The following is a 21,002-nucleotide window of genomic DNA, read 5'->3' as shown; positions in this document are numbered from 1 at the left end:
TGTATATACACATATGATAATGAAAGAAAAATTTTCTAGGACAATTATTTAGTTTTTCATACAAGCTACTACCAACCTTCAAGAACCAGCTAAACAAAAAGCATACCTTACTATATATATAAGGGTGATCTATTATAAATTAAATGTTCTTCTTACCCTGGAAAAGGTATCTCATCTTCTTCTGTCCAGTCCTCTTGCTCTCCTCCATAGTAACTGCTGATTTGTCTAGTCATATCATGGCCTGTATCTTCACTTTCACTATCTCCTAGGGCACTATCTGAACTCTCATTTCTTGGAATGTCCCAGTCAATTACAATATTTTTTTTCTCTGAACTCTCTTTATCCCCATGGGGGACAAGAATAGAGACTGTATCTCTTTTGTCCTGCTGAGGAAAGCAGGCTTTACATGAATCCTGGTGAATTGTTTCTAAGCATTTACAAAACTCATTGTTCTGTTTGTTATTTGTTATATATGATTTTTTTGAAAACTCTAAAATACAGCAATGTCCTTTACTGTCTGTATTTGTCTTGACTGAAATATCATCAATAGTCCTGGTTTCAATTGAATCATCATTAAAATATTCATCAAATAAACTCATGCTTTCTGGGTCTGAATGATTCCAACAGGAGAGTTCAGAGGGCTCTCCAGAAACCATGTTTGATATGATAGGCTCTCCAGATTGGTCCTTAGTTGTCGGTTCAATTTCTTGAAGCTGATCAGTAGCCCCTCTTTCTTCCTTCAGTGGTTTGGTGTGATGTCTGGCAATGTGATCCACCACCTCCTGACTACGGAGTTCAGTATCTGAGTCAGGAGACATAGAATCCCCAATCAAGAAAGTAACCCTTGTCTGGGCTGCCTCACAAGAAAAGGCAGTGACAAGCTTATCTGGAGGTTTTTTTTCCACAACCATTCCTGTGGGTCTCAATATTTTGCCTATGCGATTATCTGAATCCAGAAACTCTTCACTCTGCCATGTTTCTTCTGAGGGCTCTGTATGTGACTTTGACAACGCACACTTGCCTACTGGAGCAGATCCTGTGCAAACAACTGTTTCCACCTTGGTGTCAACACAAGTTCTTAATTTATCTCTGTATTGTTTAATATCAGCAATATTTTCTTCTTGGCAGTCAGAAGAAGAAATTATTCGGCACTCATCTGAAATTCCTAGCATTTCCTTAGTGCTGTTTTGAACATCTCTTTCGTGTTGTGAAACATTCTCTGTATTTTGCCCAAGGAGTGGATGACTGCAATATTTACAATTACAATTAGGAGTCCTTGTTTCTTCTGATTCTTTAAAAAGCAAGCTGCTTTTGTTTTTATGCATTGTAATAAGCACATATTCAGATTCTTCTATTTCACCTTTCTCTAACGTGGTAGTAATTACTGTGCCTGGCATCACAATGGCTTCGTCTTCTCCATTTTCTAAAAGATGTGTTTCTTGAAGCTCAGAGCACCTTATAAAGTAAGTAAGAAAATACAGCAGTCTCTGGACCATGTCTTGTCGTTTGCCAACTACCACAGTTCTTGCTAACCGTACAGGAGAGCCAATAGCACCATACAAGTCCCCTGCAATAGAGAAATACGTTAATATATACTTTCTCAGGCAGTTAAGCAGGCTACTACAATGACCAGAAACCTACTTTATTTTAAGAAGGCTATTCAGGTTGTATTTGTAGCTCTTTAGTAGGCAGAGTAGAACACAATAAATGTTCTGAACCAAAGGACGGGTGAATGGAGAGGTTTCCTAACTTCTTCAATAAGCTACTGTGGTTCTAAAACCTTAAGCAAAGAAAATTCTAAAAGAAGCATTTGCCAAGAATATTCTCCATGCCAGAACCCAGCTAAAAAGCAAAACACTTCATCTTGAGTAAAAAAGTTTAAAATGTATAAAAGGATGTGTAAAAGGAAGCTGTATCTGTTGCAGAGAAGAAAAACTAAAGAGTATCTGCTAGGGGCTAAGAGAGGTAGAAAGTAGTAAGCAGAATGGAACAGAGCTGGAAGAGCCATATTAAAACTTAACTGTCTTTTATTTTAATTATATTCTTGAACTATCATTTTACTTTGTACTGCTCTAGCCAGGATTCCATATTAGCTCCCATTATTTTTAAATGCTCATTTCCCATACTAGTCTCTAGAGGAAGGGTGGGAAGCATCTGGCCCACAGGCCATATGAAGTCCATAACATGAAAAGAAAACGAGTGTATTTCTTGTCAGCTGCCTGTGACAAATTCTGCATATATTGGATGTCCCCTAAATATAGGTGGCCTTTGGCAGAGAAAAAGTTCCTCGCCCTTTGACCTAAGAAATAGGTAATTACAATAGATCAGAAAGCCGAAAGAATGAAGAATTTTTTTTTCCAAGTAGAAAGGAAAAGACAGCATATTTACCAGGTGTTTCATTTTCACTTTTAAATCCATATTAAACATTAACAGCCATTATATTAAAAAAGGCAGAAGAGGCTGACCTAAGATCAAGCATTTCTATGCACTATAGCTCTAATTAAACCACAAGGAAATAGCTGATATATAAAATAAAAAACATAAAATTCCATTAATTTAAATTTAATTCAATTTTTGAAAATTTGAAAAAAAAAAGAAAGAAAATTTGGCAGTATGCATATATATATAACTTTTTCCCCATATATGTGGAGACACACATCTGGCATTGCTTAAGGATTACTCCCTTAAAGAGTAAGTGCTTCGGGATCAAACTTGGGTTGCCAGTCTATAAAGCTATCTTTCAGGGCCAGAGCTATTAGAACTGGAAATGTGCTTGCTTGCATAGTCAACCTAAGTCCAATTTCTGACACTGCAGGATGGTCTCTGAGCACTCTGAGAGTAGAGGCAAATGCAGCCTTGAGCAACATGGGGTATGGGCCCTAGAACCCCCTTCTTACCTGCCCACAAAAGGTTTAAAATATAAAGTCTATCCTCCTAGCCCAAATATTATTTTTACTTTACTAAAACCCTATGCCATATAGAAGGACAAGTAGATAGCAAATAAATATATGCTACAGAGATATGGTAAATTTTCTCTTCTAAGTCATGGACTCTGATAATGTTTCAAAACTAACTCCCAAGTATCCCATTACTTATCAAAAAAAAATAATAATAATAAAAAATTGCTTTGGCATAGCAAATGATTCTTTCATGATTGATTCCACTTTTCTTTTCAGGGTTTCTCTTTTTTATAGTTAACTTTTTGCATCTTTATTCACCCTAGTTTCACTTTATTTGACCCACTAAAACTAAATCAATAAATATGCCTTATGTACATCTACATCTCTTTATTTATGCAAGGGACTCAATTTCCCTTAATCTCTCTGATACCAAAGTTTCCCACCCATTCATTCTCTTGGTAAGATTCCCCAACTGAACTCCCATTAGATTTCATTTTTCTCATTGTTAACCTCAAAATTATCACTGTTGTCCACATATTCACTATCAACATGAATACATCATCAACTTCTTAAGGGTAAGGAAAAACTATACATTTTTATTTCCTACAATGCTCTTTGTTCAGAGACTTCTACTATGTACATTTTTTTGTTTTTGTTTTTGTTTCTGTTTTGGGGCCACACGAGGCTGCGCCCAGGGGTTACTCCTGGCTCTGCATTCAGAAATCACTTCTGGCAGGCTCGGGGGACCATATGGGATGCTGGGAATCGAACCGGACTGGTCGCATACAAGGCAAACACCCTACTGCTATGCTATCGTTCTGGCCTTCTGTGTACATTATGAACTCAATAAACATCTGCAACATTTAAAAAATATATCTGAAATCACAAATTAAACTACTGAACGTTTTGCTGTGGAAAAAAAATCAAGTTAGTATCTATACAACTGGGGTCAGAGGGATAGTGCAGTGGTAGGGCATTTGCCTTGCATGCAGCTGATCCAGGACAGACCTCAGTTCGATCCTTGGCGTCCCATAAGGTTCCCTAAGCCAGGAGCGATTTCTGAGCTCATAGCCAGAAATAACCTCTGAGTGTCACCAGGTATGGTCCCAAAAACAAATATATATATTTGTACATATATATATATATATATATATATATATATATATGTACAACTCTGCAATTAACAAGAATTGATAAAGACAACAGAGCAAACATCAAAATATTAGTGAATGAAAGCCTAGTATCTCTCTATCAAAAATGTTACAGATTATATGATTCTATTTATATACATATCTAGAAAACACACACTAATCTATAGTGACAGAAAACAAACTAGTGACTTACCTGGAAGGTCAAAAGGGGATTGTAAGGGAAGCAGAGAAACTAAGTAGGAACAAGAGGGATTACAAAATTCTGAGTTTTTGGAAGTGAGCAGTATGTTCACCATCTTGACAATGGTGGTGGTTTGAGAATATATATCTTGATATATGAAAGCATACCAATATATATATTTAACGTATGTGTTTTCTGTAATTCCTCAACTAAGATGAAGAAAAATAAAGGAAGAAAAAAAAAAGGATATATGGAGTGAAGGGCAGTGGCATGAAGTGATAAGCCATAGGACAATCTAAACTGCCTGACAAGTTTGCTCACCAGCAAAATCTAGGGTGTTTCTGCCAGGTGCTCATTTTATTCCTCTTCTCCCTTACTTAACAGCAACAGAATATGAAGAGAATTAAGAGAAGCTCCAGATATCAGGGACTGCTCAAAGCACTTTACATGCATTATTACATTTAATTTTAATAACTTTATGAGCTATCTACTATACTCCCTATTTCATAAATAAGATGTGACTTGACTGTTTATACTTTTAGCACTATGTTACAAAGCATTCCTAATGAATATAATAAACTCAACTATCCTTCCTGCCATCCATTTACTTAGTGGGACCTAGCAGTAAGGGAAACACCTTCAAAACTTTCTCAACAAACAAAAGTAGAACAAAATCTTAGTGACAACCTCTCATTTAACTATAGTTATTCTACCTAACATAGGTAGCTTTATGGATTCATTCTTCCTAGGCAAGATACTAATAAAAATACTCCAGAGATCTTGATGTTGAATAAACCAATCATTACCCTGCAATTCTTGCTGCAGCAGCTCTCTCTATCTGTATCAGACATGATATAGAGGACAATGTAGTAAACATGATAGAATAATAAAGAGGTGCTTTAAAGGTATAATAGGTGCACTTAAGAAAATTTTGTTTCTGGTATAAAATAACTAGTTATACAATAGTTTTATGCAATATATAATATGTACAGGTGTTCAAGCTACATACCCAATTGTGCCCAAAGTGGGTTATAAGGATGAGTCTTTGCCAACATGTCCACACTCTGAGAGGAATGTTTTTCTAAAAATATTTTTATAGGTGGTTGTCCATTTGGCATGACAGTTGGAACCCAAGCAAGATGATTGGTCAGAACAGCAGTAATAAGTGCTGGTAAGAATCTGAAAACAAAATAAAAATCTACATTATGAATCAAATCTACATTATGAAACCTGAGGTAAAAAAGCAATGTGAAGCAAAAAACTACACTCTCCAGAATAAAAAGTTAGAAGAAAAAAGAAAAAAAGAAAAGACAGGCTTATCACCATAAGAGAAATAAACATTAAATGTTTCCAACTAAAGAAAAGTTAGAAAAATCCTTAAAATAAAGTGCATTCCCAAGGAGCTATTCCGATCATCAGAAAACAAAACTCTCAAAAACTATGAATTTTCTTCAGTGTTTTATAAAGAGTTTATTAATTAACCTGCAGAGGTCTATATCTTCCCGAAGTGCTTACTAGAAAAAAAGGAAAGCAACTATTAAGTAAATAAAATTTGTCTACTATCAAAAGAATAAAAACTTTTATTCTCTTTATTACTTATATATAGGTGCTAAAAATGTAATGGTTAGAAGACAACAATATTGCCAAAGCTATAATAAAGTGGATAAGGCACTTGCCTCACACACAGCTGTCCTGTGGTTGATCCCTTTCCTAGCTTCCCAAATGGTCTGAGCCTGGCAAGAGTGATTCCCTGAGCAAAGAGCCAATAATAAGCCCACAAGACTGCTGCATTTGAACAATAAACAATCTGCCCTCCCCTCCTGAAAAAAGACAACAATATTTTAAGACATCTAATTTCAAAAAGTAATTGAAATCCTAGAACTTCACTTTATTTACTTTTCTACAAAATGAAACTATTGAATATGTGAATATAGTTCTTAAAAAACAGGAAGCCCTGGAGAAGTTTCTTAGGTCAAGGATTTTAATTTAGGTTCAGAGAGATAGAACAGCAGTAGGGGGTTTGCTATGCATGCAGCTGATCCAGGATAAACAATGGTTCGAATCCCAACATCCCATATTGTTCCCGTGCCTGCCAGGAGCAATTTCTGAGAACAGAGCCAGGAGTAACCCTTGAATGCCACTGGGTGCGACTCAACTCACCCCTAAAAAGAATTTTAATTTAACATGAAAACATATTTCTACAATTTTTCATTCAATAGTGGCCTTCCATTATTTTCTGCTTATCTTTGATGATAGTAATATGAACAAATACCAAAGATTAATAGCTAATTTTCATTCTTATAATCAAGATTCATTATGATCTAGATATCTAGTTATAGTAAATACTAAGATAACTTAGATAAGAGTAAGCCATACTGATTTTTAGAAGCATTTTCCATTAAAAAAGTAAACTCCTTCATGAAACGATGACAAAGCTGGTTCTTTTCTGGAGTCCCAGACATCATTGTAAGCCAGACAGGCTCTCCAATTCGAGGCATTGTATAGAGATTACATATTGTTGTTCTAAAAGGAGAAAAATACACAGAATTTAAAATTTCCAAATAGGGCGAGAGCCTCTCACACTTAGATTACTATTTTGGTTCCTTCTTTACCACCAGCATAATAGACTGGGAAATAAACTTAATAAAATGATATCAAAACGTATTAACTTGTGATACTAGCTCAGATCCCAATGACATATACCCACAAATAAATTTCTTCAAGCTTCAGTCAAGTGTAAAATGAAAAGAAAATCACATAATTTCAAAAGTCCTACATATATAAGGAATATATTAATTAACGTAAACTTATTGTAAAAGGGATAGATAAGGTCTAAGGTGATGTCTTGCTTGAGGCCAATCCCTATTTTGATGCTTGGTACCACATGGTCCCCTGAGCATGGGGACTACTAGGTACAACCTGGAGGCCACAGATCACCTCCACACAGTGCTCTGGGTAATCCACAGTACCTGGGTAATCCTTGCAGTTTACATCCACAAAATCCCTCATAGAATCAACAATCCAAGTGAGCAAGAATCACTGAAGAATAGGACCCTGAACACCACTTAGGAGAGCCCTCCCCCCAACACACACACACACACACACACACACACACGCGCGCGCGCACGCACGCATGCACGCACGCAAACTGTTTTTAATATACTGTATAAAAATCAACAACACAGAAAAGCAAATTACTTGCGGCCAGAGAAATGGTATAATAGGTAAGATATTAGCCTTGCAAGCGGCAAAACCAGCTTCACTCCCTGGCATCTCATATAGTCCCCAGAGCCAATAGGAGTGATTCATGAGTGCAAAGTCAGGACTAACCCCTATGCATTATTGGGTGCTGGCCCCACTCCCTAAAACAGTTCTTTAGGGGTCATAATTTAAAAAGAATGGCCTAAAGTGGAGATCTCTAGTTAGAAATCTAATCATAAGAAACTCCCAAATTGTATTTTGATGCCTTGCATTAAAATTATAAATGGGAAACGAAAATACAGATATGTAGAGAATGCTACCAAGAAAAGAGGTAGAGAAACACATATATACACATGCTCACAAATATACTAATATACAAAAAAGTATTTCATGGAAAAAAACAGGGGCCAGAGAGATAGCAGAGCAGTGGGGCATCTGCCTTAAACATGGCCGGTCCAGGACGGACGGTGGCCAGTAAGGATGGTGTTTCAAATCCCAGAATCCCATATGCACCCAAACCCTGTGTATGCCAGGAGTGGTTTCTGAGCACAGAGCAAGGAGTAACCCCTGAGCTCCGCCAGGTGTTACCCCCCCCCAAATAAAACATACTTCAGACAAAAAGCATGGAAGAAAGTAATAGAATGCTGATCAATACAAGGTTTATTGAACAGAAAGAACTGATGAGAGAAAAGGCATGAATGTTGAAAGAAAAAAATGCAAAAGTGGAAAAAAGAAATGAGAAAAAATAAGAGAAAGAAGAAAAATGAGCAAAAGAGATTTTTAAACGGCATAATAGAAAATAGAAGATATTTTTGCTTATGAGATGCACTACGATTATGTATTTTAAAAGAAAACAATGAAGTAGAGAGAAACTAATTGAGAATATGGCAGATATAAGATTCACTTGGGTTTATATATGAATAGCCTAGGATAAATTTTGATATTTTGATATAATTTTAATATTTGTCCTGTAGGTAGAAAATAGAAAGTCAAAAGTTATGCCTGAGAGATAGCACAGTTGTAGGGCGTTTGCCTTGCTCATGCAGACAGATGGTGGTTCAAATCCCAACATCCCATATGGTCCCTTGAGCCTGCCAGGGGCAATTTCTGAGCTCAAAGCCAGGAGTAACCCCTGAGCACTGCTGGGTGTGACCCCCGGAACCCAAAAAAAGAAAGTAAAAAGCTGGGGTCAGAGCAATAGCACAGCAGTAAGGCATTTGCTTTGCACGCAGCCAATCCAGGATTGACCTTGGTTCAATCCCCAGAGTCCCATATGGTCCCTGGAGGCAGGAACGATTTCTGAGTGCATAGCCAGGAATGCCGCCAGAGCATTGCCGCATGTAGTCGATAAACAAAGAGGGAGGGAGGGACACAGGAAGGAAGGAAGGAAGGAAGGAAGGAAGGAAGGAAGGAAGGAAGGAAGGAAGGAAGGAAGGAAGGAAGGAAGGAAGGAAGGAAGGAAGGAAGGAAGGAAGGAAGGAGGGAGGGAGGGAGGGAGGGAGGGAGGGAGGGAGGGAGGGGGGAGGGAAGGGGGGAGGGAAGGAAGGAAGGAAGGAAGAAAGGAAGAAAGGAGGGAGGGAGGGAGGGAGGGAGGGAGGGAGGGAAGGAAGGAAGGAAGGAAGGAAGGAAGGAAGGAAGGAAGGAAGGAAGGAAGGAAGGAAGGAAGGAAGGAAGGAAGGAAGGAAGGAAGGAAGGAAGGAGAGAAGGAGGGAAGGAGAGAAGGAAGGAGAGGAGGGAAGGAAGGAGAGAAGGAGGGAAGGAGAGAAGGAGGGAAGGAAGGAAGGAAGGAAGGAAGGAAGGAAGGAAGGAAGGAAGGAAGGAAGGAAGGAAGGAAGGAAGGAAGGAAGGAAGGAAGGAAGGAAGGAAAAAAAAGGTGGGAGGGAAGCAGGAAAGTGAAAAGCTCTGACAACCCCAATATGTGTCCCTCGTCAGCAGAAATGCAGCTAGAAGACTTCATAGTCCCAATTACTAAAAGGTTCAGTTTTTCGCTTTCTTAAAACAGGCGTGGCTTTTTTTTTTTTTTTTTTTTTGCCTTTTGGGTCAAACCCGGCAGCGCTCAGGGGTTATCCTGGCTCTGCGCTCAGAAATCACCCCTGGCAGGCTCGAGGGACCATGTGGGATGCCGGGATTCGAACCACCATCCATCTGCGTTTACCTGCGTGCAAGGCAAACGTCCTACCACTTTGCTATCTCTCTGGCCCCAAAATAGGTGCACTTTGTTTTATTTCTTCCCTACACTTAGCCTCTAGGCTCTGGAGCTTTCAAATGTGTACTGCAAAAGAAGCTGAAATGCAATTTGCAACCACCTGGCCTGACTCACGGAAAACCATCACCTGACTGCTCTCTACTGATTGCTAAGATAACATTCTAGATTGGACTAATGTAGAACTAATATAGAACAGTATTTAAAGATAATTCTCCAGGTCAGACTTACCTGGACAACACTGTTATTTTCATATATTTATATTATTTAGTTATTTTATCAAACACAAAAGGATATTGTTACTGTATCTTTATTGAGTGATGACACGCCCCCCCCCCCATAACTGGCAATGGACTGGGAAGTGTGCCCCTATAACTGTCAACTGACCAAGTATAAAAGGAGAAGCCTGACAATCAGGAAGATACCACGAGGTGAGATGAGAGCCTGAGAGCTGGGGGATCCAGTCCAGCCTAGCATAGCAGCATCCAGCCAGATGCACCTTGCTTAGCTTTTGAGCTTTTGTGCTCTTGTTCTCTCCCCTCCCCCTCTGGCTTTCCTTCCTCCCTCTCATTCACTCTCTCTCTCTCTCCCTCCTGCCCCCCATGTAGCAGTTCAGCTTGGAATTCCAACACCCCTCCATACCAGGCTCTCTCACTTGTGATCTCAATTTTTTTAGTCTCCCCCAATGCTCCCCATCCCACCTCCCCCACCCCACCCCACCCCACCCACAACACACACACCGCAAACTTCAGACAAGCTTTAAAAGGCAAAGTTCTCTCTCTTCCTCTCTCTCGTTTTGCTACACTGTCCATACTAAATAAACAAAAAATAATAAAAACAAATCAAGCGTTAAACAAAGTAGAAGCAAACTTTAAGAGTTAAGAGAATGTTCTTGGGAACTAAGAATGACAATTGGGAGAGGAATGTTCGGTAGATTTCCCTTTATTAGATCTTTTGGTATGACTTCTTTTGTTTCTTCCATTTTTATGAGAAGCTCAAACCTATTACTCCAGCATGGTACTCAGGGGCTGTTGCCAGCAGTACTTAAAGAAATACATATTACTAGGGATTGAAACTCATGGTTCCTGCATGCAAAGCATCACTCCTGGCCCTATTAACTTAAACAATGATCATATTTTCTGATAAGACAATTAGCACAGTGGGTAGAGCATTTCCCTCGCACACAGTTCGATCCTTAGCATCCCGTATGGTCCCCAGAGCCTGCCAGGAGGATTTCTAAGCACAGAGCTAGGAGTAACCTCTGAGTGGCACCAGTATGGCCAAAAAAACAAACAGTTTTTTGAAGAATCTCCATATTGTTTTTCATAAAGGCTGGACAAGATGGGATTCCCACCAGCAGTGAATGAGAGTTCCTTTCTCACCACATCCCCTCCAGCACTGATTGCTCTTGTTCTTTGTGATGTGTGCCAGTCTCTGTGGTGCAGGGGTCTCAAACTCACAGCCCTCCATACAACATTTTGTGGCCCTGCCCTAGAGGAATCTTTTTTTGTTTTGTTTTGTTTTAGTTGTTTGGGTCACAACCCCCAATGTTCAAGGCTTACTACAGACTTTGCACTCAAGGATCCCAAATTTGCCTTCTGCGGCCCCCAGGTAAATTGAGTTTGAGACCCCTGCGTGGTGTGAGATGGTACCTTATTATTGTTTTAATTTGCATCTCCCTGATGATTAATAATGTGGAGCACTTTTATGTGCCTTTTGGCCATCTGTATTTCTTCTTTGAGGAAGTGTCTGTTCATTGTTTCTCCGCATTTTTTGATGGAGTTAGATTCTTTTTCCTTGTTAAGTTCTGTCAGTACCCTGTATATCTTCGATATTAGCCCCTTATATGATGGGTATTAGGTGAACAGCTTCTCCCATTCTGTGGGTGGCCTTTGTATCCTCATCACTATTTCCTTTGAAGTGCTAAGTGAAGAAGCTTCTCAGCTTAATATAGTCCTATTTGTTTATCTCCGCTTCCACTTGTTTGGAAATGGAACTCCAATATGATCCAGCTATACCACTTCTAGGGATATACCCTAAACACAAAAACACAACACAAAAAATACCTCTACACACCTATATTCACTGCAGCTCTAGTTACAATAGCCAGAATCTGGAAAACAACCCTGATGCCCGACAACAGAAGAGTGGCTGAGAATCTGTGGTACATATACACAGTGGAATACTATGCAGCCGTCAGAAAAAATAAAGTCATGAAATTTTCCTATACATGGTTAACATGGAAACTATTATACTGAGTGAAATAAGTCAGAGGGAAATAGACACAAAATAGTCTCAGTCATCTATGGGTTTTAAGAAAAATAAAAAACATTATTGTCATAATATAGACAGTAGAGATGAGGGCTGGAAGGACCGGCCCACAATATGAAGCTTACCACAAAGAGTGATGAGTTCAGTTAGAGAAATAACTACACTAACAACTATCATGACAATGGTAGTGAGTGAAAGAAATAGAATTCCTGTCTCGAATACAGGCAAGGAGTGAGGGAGGAGGGAAATGGAGGGCACTGGTGGTGGCAATGTTGCACTGGTGAAGAGGAGTGTTTTTTTATTTACAAAAACCCAACTACAAACACGTTTGTAATCATAGTGCTTAAATATATTAAAATTTAAAAAAATAAATAAAAATAATAAAGCCAATTAATGAATGGACAAATACATTTAACTAAATGTATTTAGTATATTAATGTCTACTAAATATTCCATTTCATTGGCCAGAGTCAAATCACTAATTTTAGTATAGGAGTCTACTGAGGACATTAGCTTTAATGCTATAATGTTTAAGAATGTGTACTGTGGGGCCGGGCGGTGGCGCTAAAGGTAAGGTGCCTGCCTTGCCTGTGCTAACCTTGGACGGACCGCGGTTCGATCCCCCGGTGTCCCATATGGTCCCCCAAGCCAGGAGCAACTTCTGAGCACATAGCCAGGAGTAACCCCTGAGCGTTACCGGGTATGGCCCAAAAACCAAAAAAAAAAAAAAGAATGTGTACTGTGATCTAAGTGTATCAAGAATGAAAGTGGCAAAATAATTATGCAATAAAACGTCATCATTAACAAATGAAAAATACTTTCCTAGCACTTAATGATTATAATTTACCAATGTATTTCACTCATCTGACCCTTTATTTTTCATGGCCTGTTCTGAGAGACTAAAAATCTATTTTATAAGGAAATAAAAGTTTTCTTTTATTGAACAAGAACTGTGTACATGACTTAGTCAGCTTCTATATGCACAAAGTCTACTCTAAATAATAATGAAAAGAATTGGGCCAGAACAATAGAATGGCAGGGCATTTTCCTTGCACATGGCCGACCCAGGATGGACCTCGGTTTGATCCCCCGCCATCCCATATGGTCCCCAAGCCAGGACCAATTTCGAAGCACATAGCCAGGAGTAACCCCTGAAAGTCACTGGGTGTGGCCCAACCCCCGACCACAGCAAGAATTCAAGTTTTTTTTTAAAGGTTTGGCTTTTTTTTTTTTTTTTTTTTGGTTTTTGGTTTTTTGAGTCACACCCGGCAACGCTCAGGAGTTACTCCTGGCTCTACGCTCAGATATCGTTCCTAGCAGGCTCAGGGGACCATATGGAATGTCGGAATTCGAACCACTGTCCTTATGCATGCAAGGCAAACACCTTACCTCCATGCTATCTCTCCAGGGCCAGAATTCAAATTTTTCAGGCAACAATACTAACTATGTTTCCCCTTTTTTTTGAGGTTTCTGGGCTTACATATACAAATGAATCATTTCCTTCCTTCCTTTTTCTCAACTACCCCAAATTCATCAGTCATTTGACTTCAATAACATACATTAAAAACATACAGTGCTAATTTCAATAATCACTTAACTTTAAGTATGATAAATTCTCATCAAAATAACTTTCTATAAAGTTTATACAAACACTGAATTAGTAAATAATTCATATTTAAAAATAATATAAATATTATAAATAAATATCATAAATAATTGCTGTTAGGAGAAAGACAGGATTAGGTTCATGTGAGCCCTTGATCACATTTTCATCATTCTATTGTATAAACTAGCTTTATATGGGGCTGGAGCGATGGCATAGTAGTAGGGCATTTCCCTTGCACATGGCTGACCCGGGACAGACCTCGGTTCGATACCTCAGTGTCCCATATGGTCCCCCAAGCCTGGAGCGATTTCTGAGTGCATAGCCAGGAGTAACCCCTGAGTGTCACCAGATGTGGCCCAAAATCAAAATAAATAAATAAAATAGCTTTATGTGCTTTCTTTAAAGAGACCTTGTTTAACATACTATTTTCTCATTAACACTGAATTTAAAGCTAAAACCACTATGACTCATGCCTTGCCTGAATGAAGCTACCTTAATGTATTATTTTCTGAAAAGCACATTATAGCATTCTGCACTTATAAGTAGCAGGTAGCATTTGAGCATGATGTGCCATTTTTAGTAATAAAACTTAAGAAAAAGTTTTAAGAAGTGATATTAAATAGATGTCCAAAGGGACACTTGTTTACAAAATGAGATCTGAAACAAGAAGGCAAAGCACTGACTTATTATTCAAACTCATCTGCGGATGTATTTGTCAGGCCACTCAAACTTTGTACTTCTGGGGTACAAAGAGAGAGCCAGGATTAAAACACAAGTCTAACAGATACTTGACCTGTGTACTTTTATTTCAAAATGAGGAAAGTCCAAGAGGATGAAGGAAAATATAAATCTTTTTGAGTTACCCACATATCAACCTCTTCAGTAGATCCCAACATTAATCCCTTGCCATAATTAAAGTGAAATTCTAGAAACTATTAAGTTTTGATGTGTCAGAAAAAGCACACAGAAAGCTGGTTATTTTTTTTTGTTTGTTTGTTTTTTGGGGGGCCACACCCGTTTGATGCTCAGGGGTTACTCCTGGCTAAGCACTCAGAAATTGCCCCTGGCTTGGGGGGACCATATGCGATGCCAGGGGATCGAACCACGGTCCTTCCTTGGCTAGCGCTTGCAAGGCAGACACCTTACCTCTAGCACCACCTCACCGGCCCCTGAAGACTATTTGTTGTGTCTTATCTTATCCATAACATTAAGTTTATACAATATATACCATTTATTATTGTCTTTCAAAAAAATTTTTTATCATTCTCATTGATTAAATAGCATTCAATCAGATCCTATACCCAAAAGGCTATAAAAACGACAAAGCACATGGTTGAAGGGATCTATTAGCAGATATAGAGCTTGCTTTGCACATAGCCAACCAGAATTCACCCCCAGCATCTTATATGGTCCCCTAAACACCACCACGAGTGACTTCTGAATGCAGTCAGGAGTCTAGAACAGTGGTCGGCAACCTTTTTTTTTTTCAACTGAGCCAAATCTCGCCAAAACCACGATTGAAATTTATTTTGAAAGCCACACAGGACGCGCACTGACAGAGGCTAGGAGCAGAGTCCTGACTCCTGGAGCGGCTGCCCAGCACACAGAAGAGCCAAATTAAAAGTGTAAAGAGCCACATGTGGCTTGCGAGCCGCAGGTTGCCGATCACTGGTCTAGAGCATTGCAAGGTGTGGCCCTAAATAAAAAAGTATATTTCTGTGGAACAATGCTCATTACTGGTCAGGCAGCTTATCTAATGGCACAACACACACACACATACATTACACACACACACACACACACACACACACAAATCACCTATTATAAGCTTCCAAATGTACTTGATATTTAATAATATGACTCAGGGTATACAAAATTATATCTAAATTTAAATATAAAACAAAATTTTAAAATAAAATTTAGAGTATGCTAAAGAAAAAATTATTCCTTTAAAAAAAATTTGTTTTTGCATTTTGGTTTTTGGGTCACACCCAGCAGTGCTCCGTAGTTACTCCTGGCTCTATAACCAGAAATCACTCCTGGCAGGCTCAGGGGACCATATGGGATGCCAGGATTCGAACCATCATCCTTCTGCATGCAAAGCAAAATCCCTACCTCCATGCCATCTCTCTGGCCCCCTCCTTTTTAAATATTTTAAGCCAAATAGCCACATTATACAAAGCTGAAGATGAAAATATGTACCTGAATTCATTTAGAGCATCAACTATTCGATTATATGCCAAACTCCTCTGACTGGCATCAGCTGATCTTCGGCTCATTTTCATAGCCTTGAAAGCAATAAAATAGTTAACTCTTAGTTAATCATGGGGAAAAATATGACTAAGTGAAAGAAGTCACATATTTTCATTACTACCATCACTCAATATAGAAATATATATTTTTGGAAAAGTACAAATGTTTACAATGGCTATTTTTTGTGCACTTTCAGTCTTTAAGGATTATAATAAAATTTTAGGTTTTGACATGTCAAATTTCTTACCATAACTATCAAGCTATAAAATACTAACGCAAGAGAAACTGATGTTAACAACTTCTTAGTCACATAGAATGACTAACCAAAGAAGACAATATTCATCATGCTTACGTCAGTTACTTTTATAATACAAAGAAATACCTTATCAATATTTTACAGCTAATAGTTCTTGTTACTTACAAATATGGTCTATTGTATGATATCAAGTTATTAATAGTGTTTGCTTTCTTAAAAACATAAATTGAAGGGCCAGAGAGACAGCACAGCAGTAGGGCATTTGCCTTGCACGCAGCAGATCCAGGACGGACGAACAGTGGTTTGAATTCCAGCATCCCATATGGTTCCCCTGTGCCTACCAAGAGTGATTTCTGAGCAAAGAGCCAGGAGTAACTCCTGAGCGCTGCCTGGTATGATCCCTAAACAAAACTACACAAAAAACTGAGAAACTCAATATTCCCAAATGGATGATACTATTCCTGTGGGGCATAGGAAAAAATGAGGGAGGCATTCTTTTCTTTTCTTTTTAAGAAAAAGATGAGTGATTTTATTTGGGGTGAGGGGTTGAGCCACACCCAGAGATGCTCAGGTTTTACGCTTGGCTCTGCACTCAGGAATCACTCCTGGAAGGCCTTATGGGCTACCGGGGATTGAACCAGAGCCACCCATTTTCAAGGCAAATGCCTTCTCCACTGTGTTATCAATCCAGCCCCAAGATTATTTCTTTATTCACTTAAAATCATTGATTTCAGGGAAAGGGGACAAAGCAATTTTTTTTCTGAAAAGGGTGTTAATCCAAATAAATTTGGGAACCCCTGCTATGGAAAAAAGTGGGGTATTCAGATAAAGAAGTATTTTTAAACTATATTGCTTATAAGTAACTAAAATGTATTTTTTAAAAAAATTAATTATTTAGGAGGACCAGGAGCCAACACAGCCAAGTAGGGTGCTTGCCTTGTATGTTGCCAACCAGGTTTGATCCCTGGAACTTCATGTCCAGGTCCTCCAAGTCCCACAAGGAGTGATCCCAGAATAGAACCAGGAGTAATCACTTAGCACTGCCAGGTAGAGTCCAAAACAAAACAAAAAATATATTATTTAGGAAAATGTCAGACTATTTCAAGAGCATAAATTATGTTCAAGTGTATCCAAAAGTTTCATAGAGTAAAGTGAAATTTTTACTGGCAAAACCCCAATTTATAAAAATTTAGCTAAAATTAAGCCACATTCTTGATTTTAACAGCAAGATTTTTGTTTGTTTGGTTTTTTGGTCACACCCAGTGGAGCTCAGGGGTTTCTCCTGGTTCTACGCTCAGAAATCATTCCTAGAGGACCATATGGGATGCTGGGATTCAAACCACTGTCCATCATCCTGGATCTGCTATACGCAAAGCAAACACCCTTCTGCTGCTCTCTCTCTCCGGCACTAGTAATAAGATTTTTAATTATAAACTTAGAAGGGAATATATCACAAAATAAAAAATTATTTGCATTTTAGCCACAACCCTGGCTGTGCTCTGGGGTTGCTCCAGGTTGTACATAGTGAACCATACAGTGCTGGGATCAAATCCAGGCCTCCCTCATGCAATCCATCACGGTATACTCCAGTCCCCAAATAAGTAATTTTTTAAATGTTAATGAACAAAATTCATAGCTTCCATCTTAAAATAAACATTCTGAAAGCTGGCCATAGATGAAAATTCCTTCGAATGGTCAAGTACTTATTAATAATACTATAAATAATTAACAGCTGTAGAAATGAAAAGTCCCATTAGGGTCTGAGAGTACAGTGGGTAAGGCTCTTTCTTGCCTTGCACGCAGTTGACTCAGGTTCTATCCCCAGCATCTCATGTAATCCCCCATCATCACTAGGAGGGATTCCTGAGTATAGAGGCAAGAGTACCAGTGTGTGTGGTCCAAAAGCCAAATGGCAACCTTTTTTTGGGTTTTCGGCCACACCCACTGACACTCAGGGGTTACTCCTAACTATGCACTCAGAAATTGCTCCTGGCTTGGGGGACCATATGGGACAGCAGGAAATTGAACTGTGGTCTCTCCTAGGCTAGCGCACGCAAGGCAGATACCTTACCAACTGCACCACCGCTCCGGCCCCACAGAAGGCAACCCTTAACTTCCTTTATTCTTATTCTTCCACCAAAGCTATCCATCTTAGATCTTTTCCATTTTAATATTATCGATTCCACCCTTCTTAGAGTTCAAGTAAAAAATCCTGATTCAAAAAAAAAAAAACTTGATTCAATATATTCTCTTTTGTGGCTGGAGCAGATAAAGTAGTAGCCTTGCACTCAGCCATCCTGGGTTTGACTTTGGCACCCTGAGCACTTGCTGGAGTAATTCATGAATATAGAGCCAGGAGTAAACTTGGAATACTGGGCTGAGTCTCAAAAATGTAAATAACTAGTTCTCTTTCTTTTCAATTTTAATTAAACTCATCAGCTACACTCAATAGCTGTATTTTCACCAGTCTTATCACTTAATTGGTTCAAGTATCTGCCATCTCTCATCTGAATTATTGCAAGTCTAATTAGGACCATAATATTCTTTTGTTTTGTTTTGTGGACCCACCAGCTGTGCTCAGATTTTATTTCTTGCTCTGTACTGAAGGATCACTCATGGCTGACCTTGGGGGACCATATGAAATGCCAAAGATTGAACCTGGGTTGACTGAGTGCAAAATAAGTGCTCTCCTCCCTGTTAAAATATCTCTCAAGGTCCAACATTTATCTACACCTTTGGAAATCTATTCTCTACCATAGTAAGAGTGATCCTAATAAGTACTAGGTAACATTCAAAACCCTCTAATAGTTTTCCAGCTTTCTTTTTTTTTTTGGTGGGGGGGGATAGGGCAGGGTAGTTTAGTTCATATCTGGTGATGTTTAAGGGCTACTTCTAGCTCTGGACTCAAAAGTTACTCTCAGAGATGCTTAGGACCAAATTAAGAGGGTTCAGCCAGGTATAGGACAGGTACCTTAAGCCTTGTACTACCTCTCTGGCTCTTCATCTTTCTGAATAAGGAACACCAAGTTTCAAAGAGAGTTCAATGCTCAGGACCAAATGAAGAGGGTTCAGCCAGGTATAGGACAAGTGCCTTAACTCTTGTACTACCTCTCTGGCTCTTCATCTTTCTGAATAAGGAACACCAAGTTTCAAAGAGAGTTCAATGGACTAAGCACATGCACTGCAAGTTGGAGAAGAGAGTTTTTCATCTATGACACTGCATGGGAATGACACCTGCTGGGGACAGTTTCTGAATACAGAGTCAGTCTGAATACTATTGGACATGATCCAAAACAAGACAAAAATAGTAGGCAGAGAGATAGCTCAATGAAATGAATACATAATATGCATGTGAGAGTCCCATGTTCAATATCTGGCATCTCAAATAGTACTCAAGGATTTCCAGCTGCAAATCCCAAGAATTCTTTCACCCAACATTCTCTATAGTTCTTTTCCTGTTTTATTGTTCTTCATAGCAAATGTTAAGACCTACAACTTTAAACATTAATCTAAATGAATCTTAAACATTTACTAAAATATTTATTTGCTAACCTATGAGGGCAGGGCTCGCTCCTTATCTTCAGCTACTGGAATAGTGCCTGCCAAATTTTAGGTCCTTTTTGTCTAGAGTACATGCAGTGCATGCTGGAAATACTGGATTTGATACTCAGCATTGTATGGTATCCAGAACACCTAATCAAACCTCCCCAATTTCTTTCCTACCAACCAATATTTATAAAGCTGATCAAAAGAATAAGATTGAAATAAAATGTAACAATAAAGCACAGCATAATTATGATTACCTGTTCTATTGCACTCTTTAATTTGTTCATGTGACTTTCAAAAAGAGGAAAGTGTGAAAAAAAGAATTCATGAAATTTGTTATTTTCATCTTCATCTTTGGATAATGAAAAGATTACCCCAATAGCAATCTTCTTTTTCCTCACAATTCCTGGATTTGGGCCACAGTTTTCATCTAACAAATTAAAACTTTCTTCTATAGACCTTAAAAATAAATGTTATTTCAATTAAAAAAATTATAAAAGTAGTCATTAAAATTACAATACAATTTTTCTTGCTTACTAAATGTAGGAAAAGCTTGTGCTGTCTTATCAAGTAGATCTAACAATTTCTATCAACTTTTTATTTCTTCTAAGAAAATCTACTGGATATTTTTTTTTGCATTTTTATAATACATAAAGAGATTAGAAATATTTTTCAATTATGTCACTAAAAACAAAAATATAAATTAATCAAGGGGCCAGGGTGGCTTATCTGTGCACGGACTTGCGTTCAAACCTGCCCCTGCTCATCATCATATGGAACTAAGAGAATAAACAGATATGACCCTGGTTTTTCCCAGTACCACTAAGCCAATCATTGAACCACCCTCTCACAACTGGCAAAATGCAGCCATAAGTGGCCCTCAGGCCTCTGATCACTGATTGAAACTCTCCTATATATACAAAATAGAGTATACAATCAAAATACATAATCATCCTCAAAATGAATATATTGTAAAATTATAGATGAGTTCGATATAACCTCTTCAGTGACTTAGGATTTAATTTAATTTCCTTTTGATTACAGAAGTAAAACAACAGATGAAAAATAAAGGGGATCACAAAAGAGATAACAAAGGGGAAACATGATGTTTAAATGGTTACAAAATTTTTAATTTGGAAGATTAGAACTTACCACCTAGGAAATACCCCATTTTCCAAACTTGTTGTTTGGCTTCGACGCCAACGCCTCTGGTAGCTGCTAGCACAACTTCTGGTAAGTGAAGAATTTGGGGAAGGAAATGGAGTAATAAGCAAGCTGCTCAGAGATGCTGTCAAGTCAGAATAAGAAGGAGGTTAATGAACAAGTTATTTAAACATCCATGTAAATTTCCTTTTAGCAAACTTAAAAGAGTGGTGCCTCAATTATTGATGCAATTCAAAACTTTCCTTTATGGGGGAAGGGATAAAGTTACAC

General features: G+C 38.4%; 1 protein-coding gene across 2 annotated transcripts in view; it reads right to left on the bottom strand.

Moving 5' to 3' along the window:
- Positions 1-21,002, bottom strand: part of FNIP1 (folliculin interacting protein 1) — an 88,679-nt gene that overhangs the window by 12,599 nt on the left and 55,078 nt on the right. For both annotated transcript variants that reach the window (XM_049786710.1, XM_049786711.1), the window contains 6 exons: positions 20,721-20,856; positions 19,826-20,027; positions 15,716-15,801; positions 6,609-6,755; positions 5,242-5,411; positions 157-1,567 (listed from right to left, as the gene is read on the bottom strand). In XM_049786710.1, coding sequence (XP_049642667.1) covers positions 157-1,567; positions 5,242-5,411; positions 6,609-6,755; positions 15,716-15,801; positions 19,826-20,027; positions 20,721-20,856 — 2,152 coding nt within the window. The remainder of the gene's footprint in view (positions 1-156; positions 1,568-5,241; positions 5,412-6,608; positions 6,756-15,715; positions 15,802-19,825; positions 20,028-20,720; positions 20,857-21,002) is intronic.

This window comes from Suncus etruscus, chromosome 14, assembly GCF_024139225.1.
Source record: "Suncus etruscus isolate mSunEtr1 chromosome 14, mSunEtr1.pri.cur, whole genome shotgun sequence".
NCBI classification, from domain to species: Eukaryota; Metazoa; Chordata; class Mammalia; order Eulipotyphla; family Soricidae; genus Suncus; species Suncus etruscus.
This window is presented reverse-complemented; position numbering and strand designations above follow the sequence as displayed.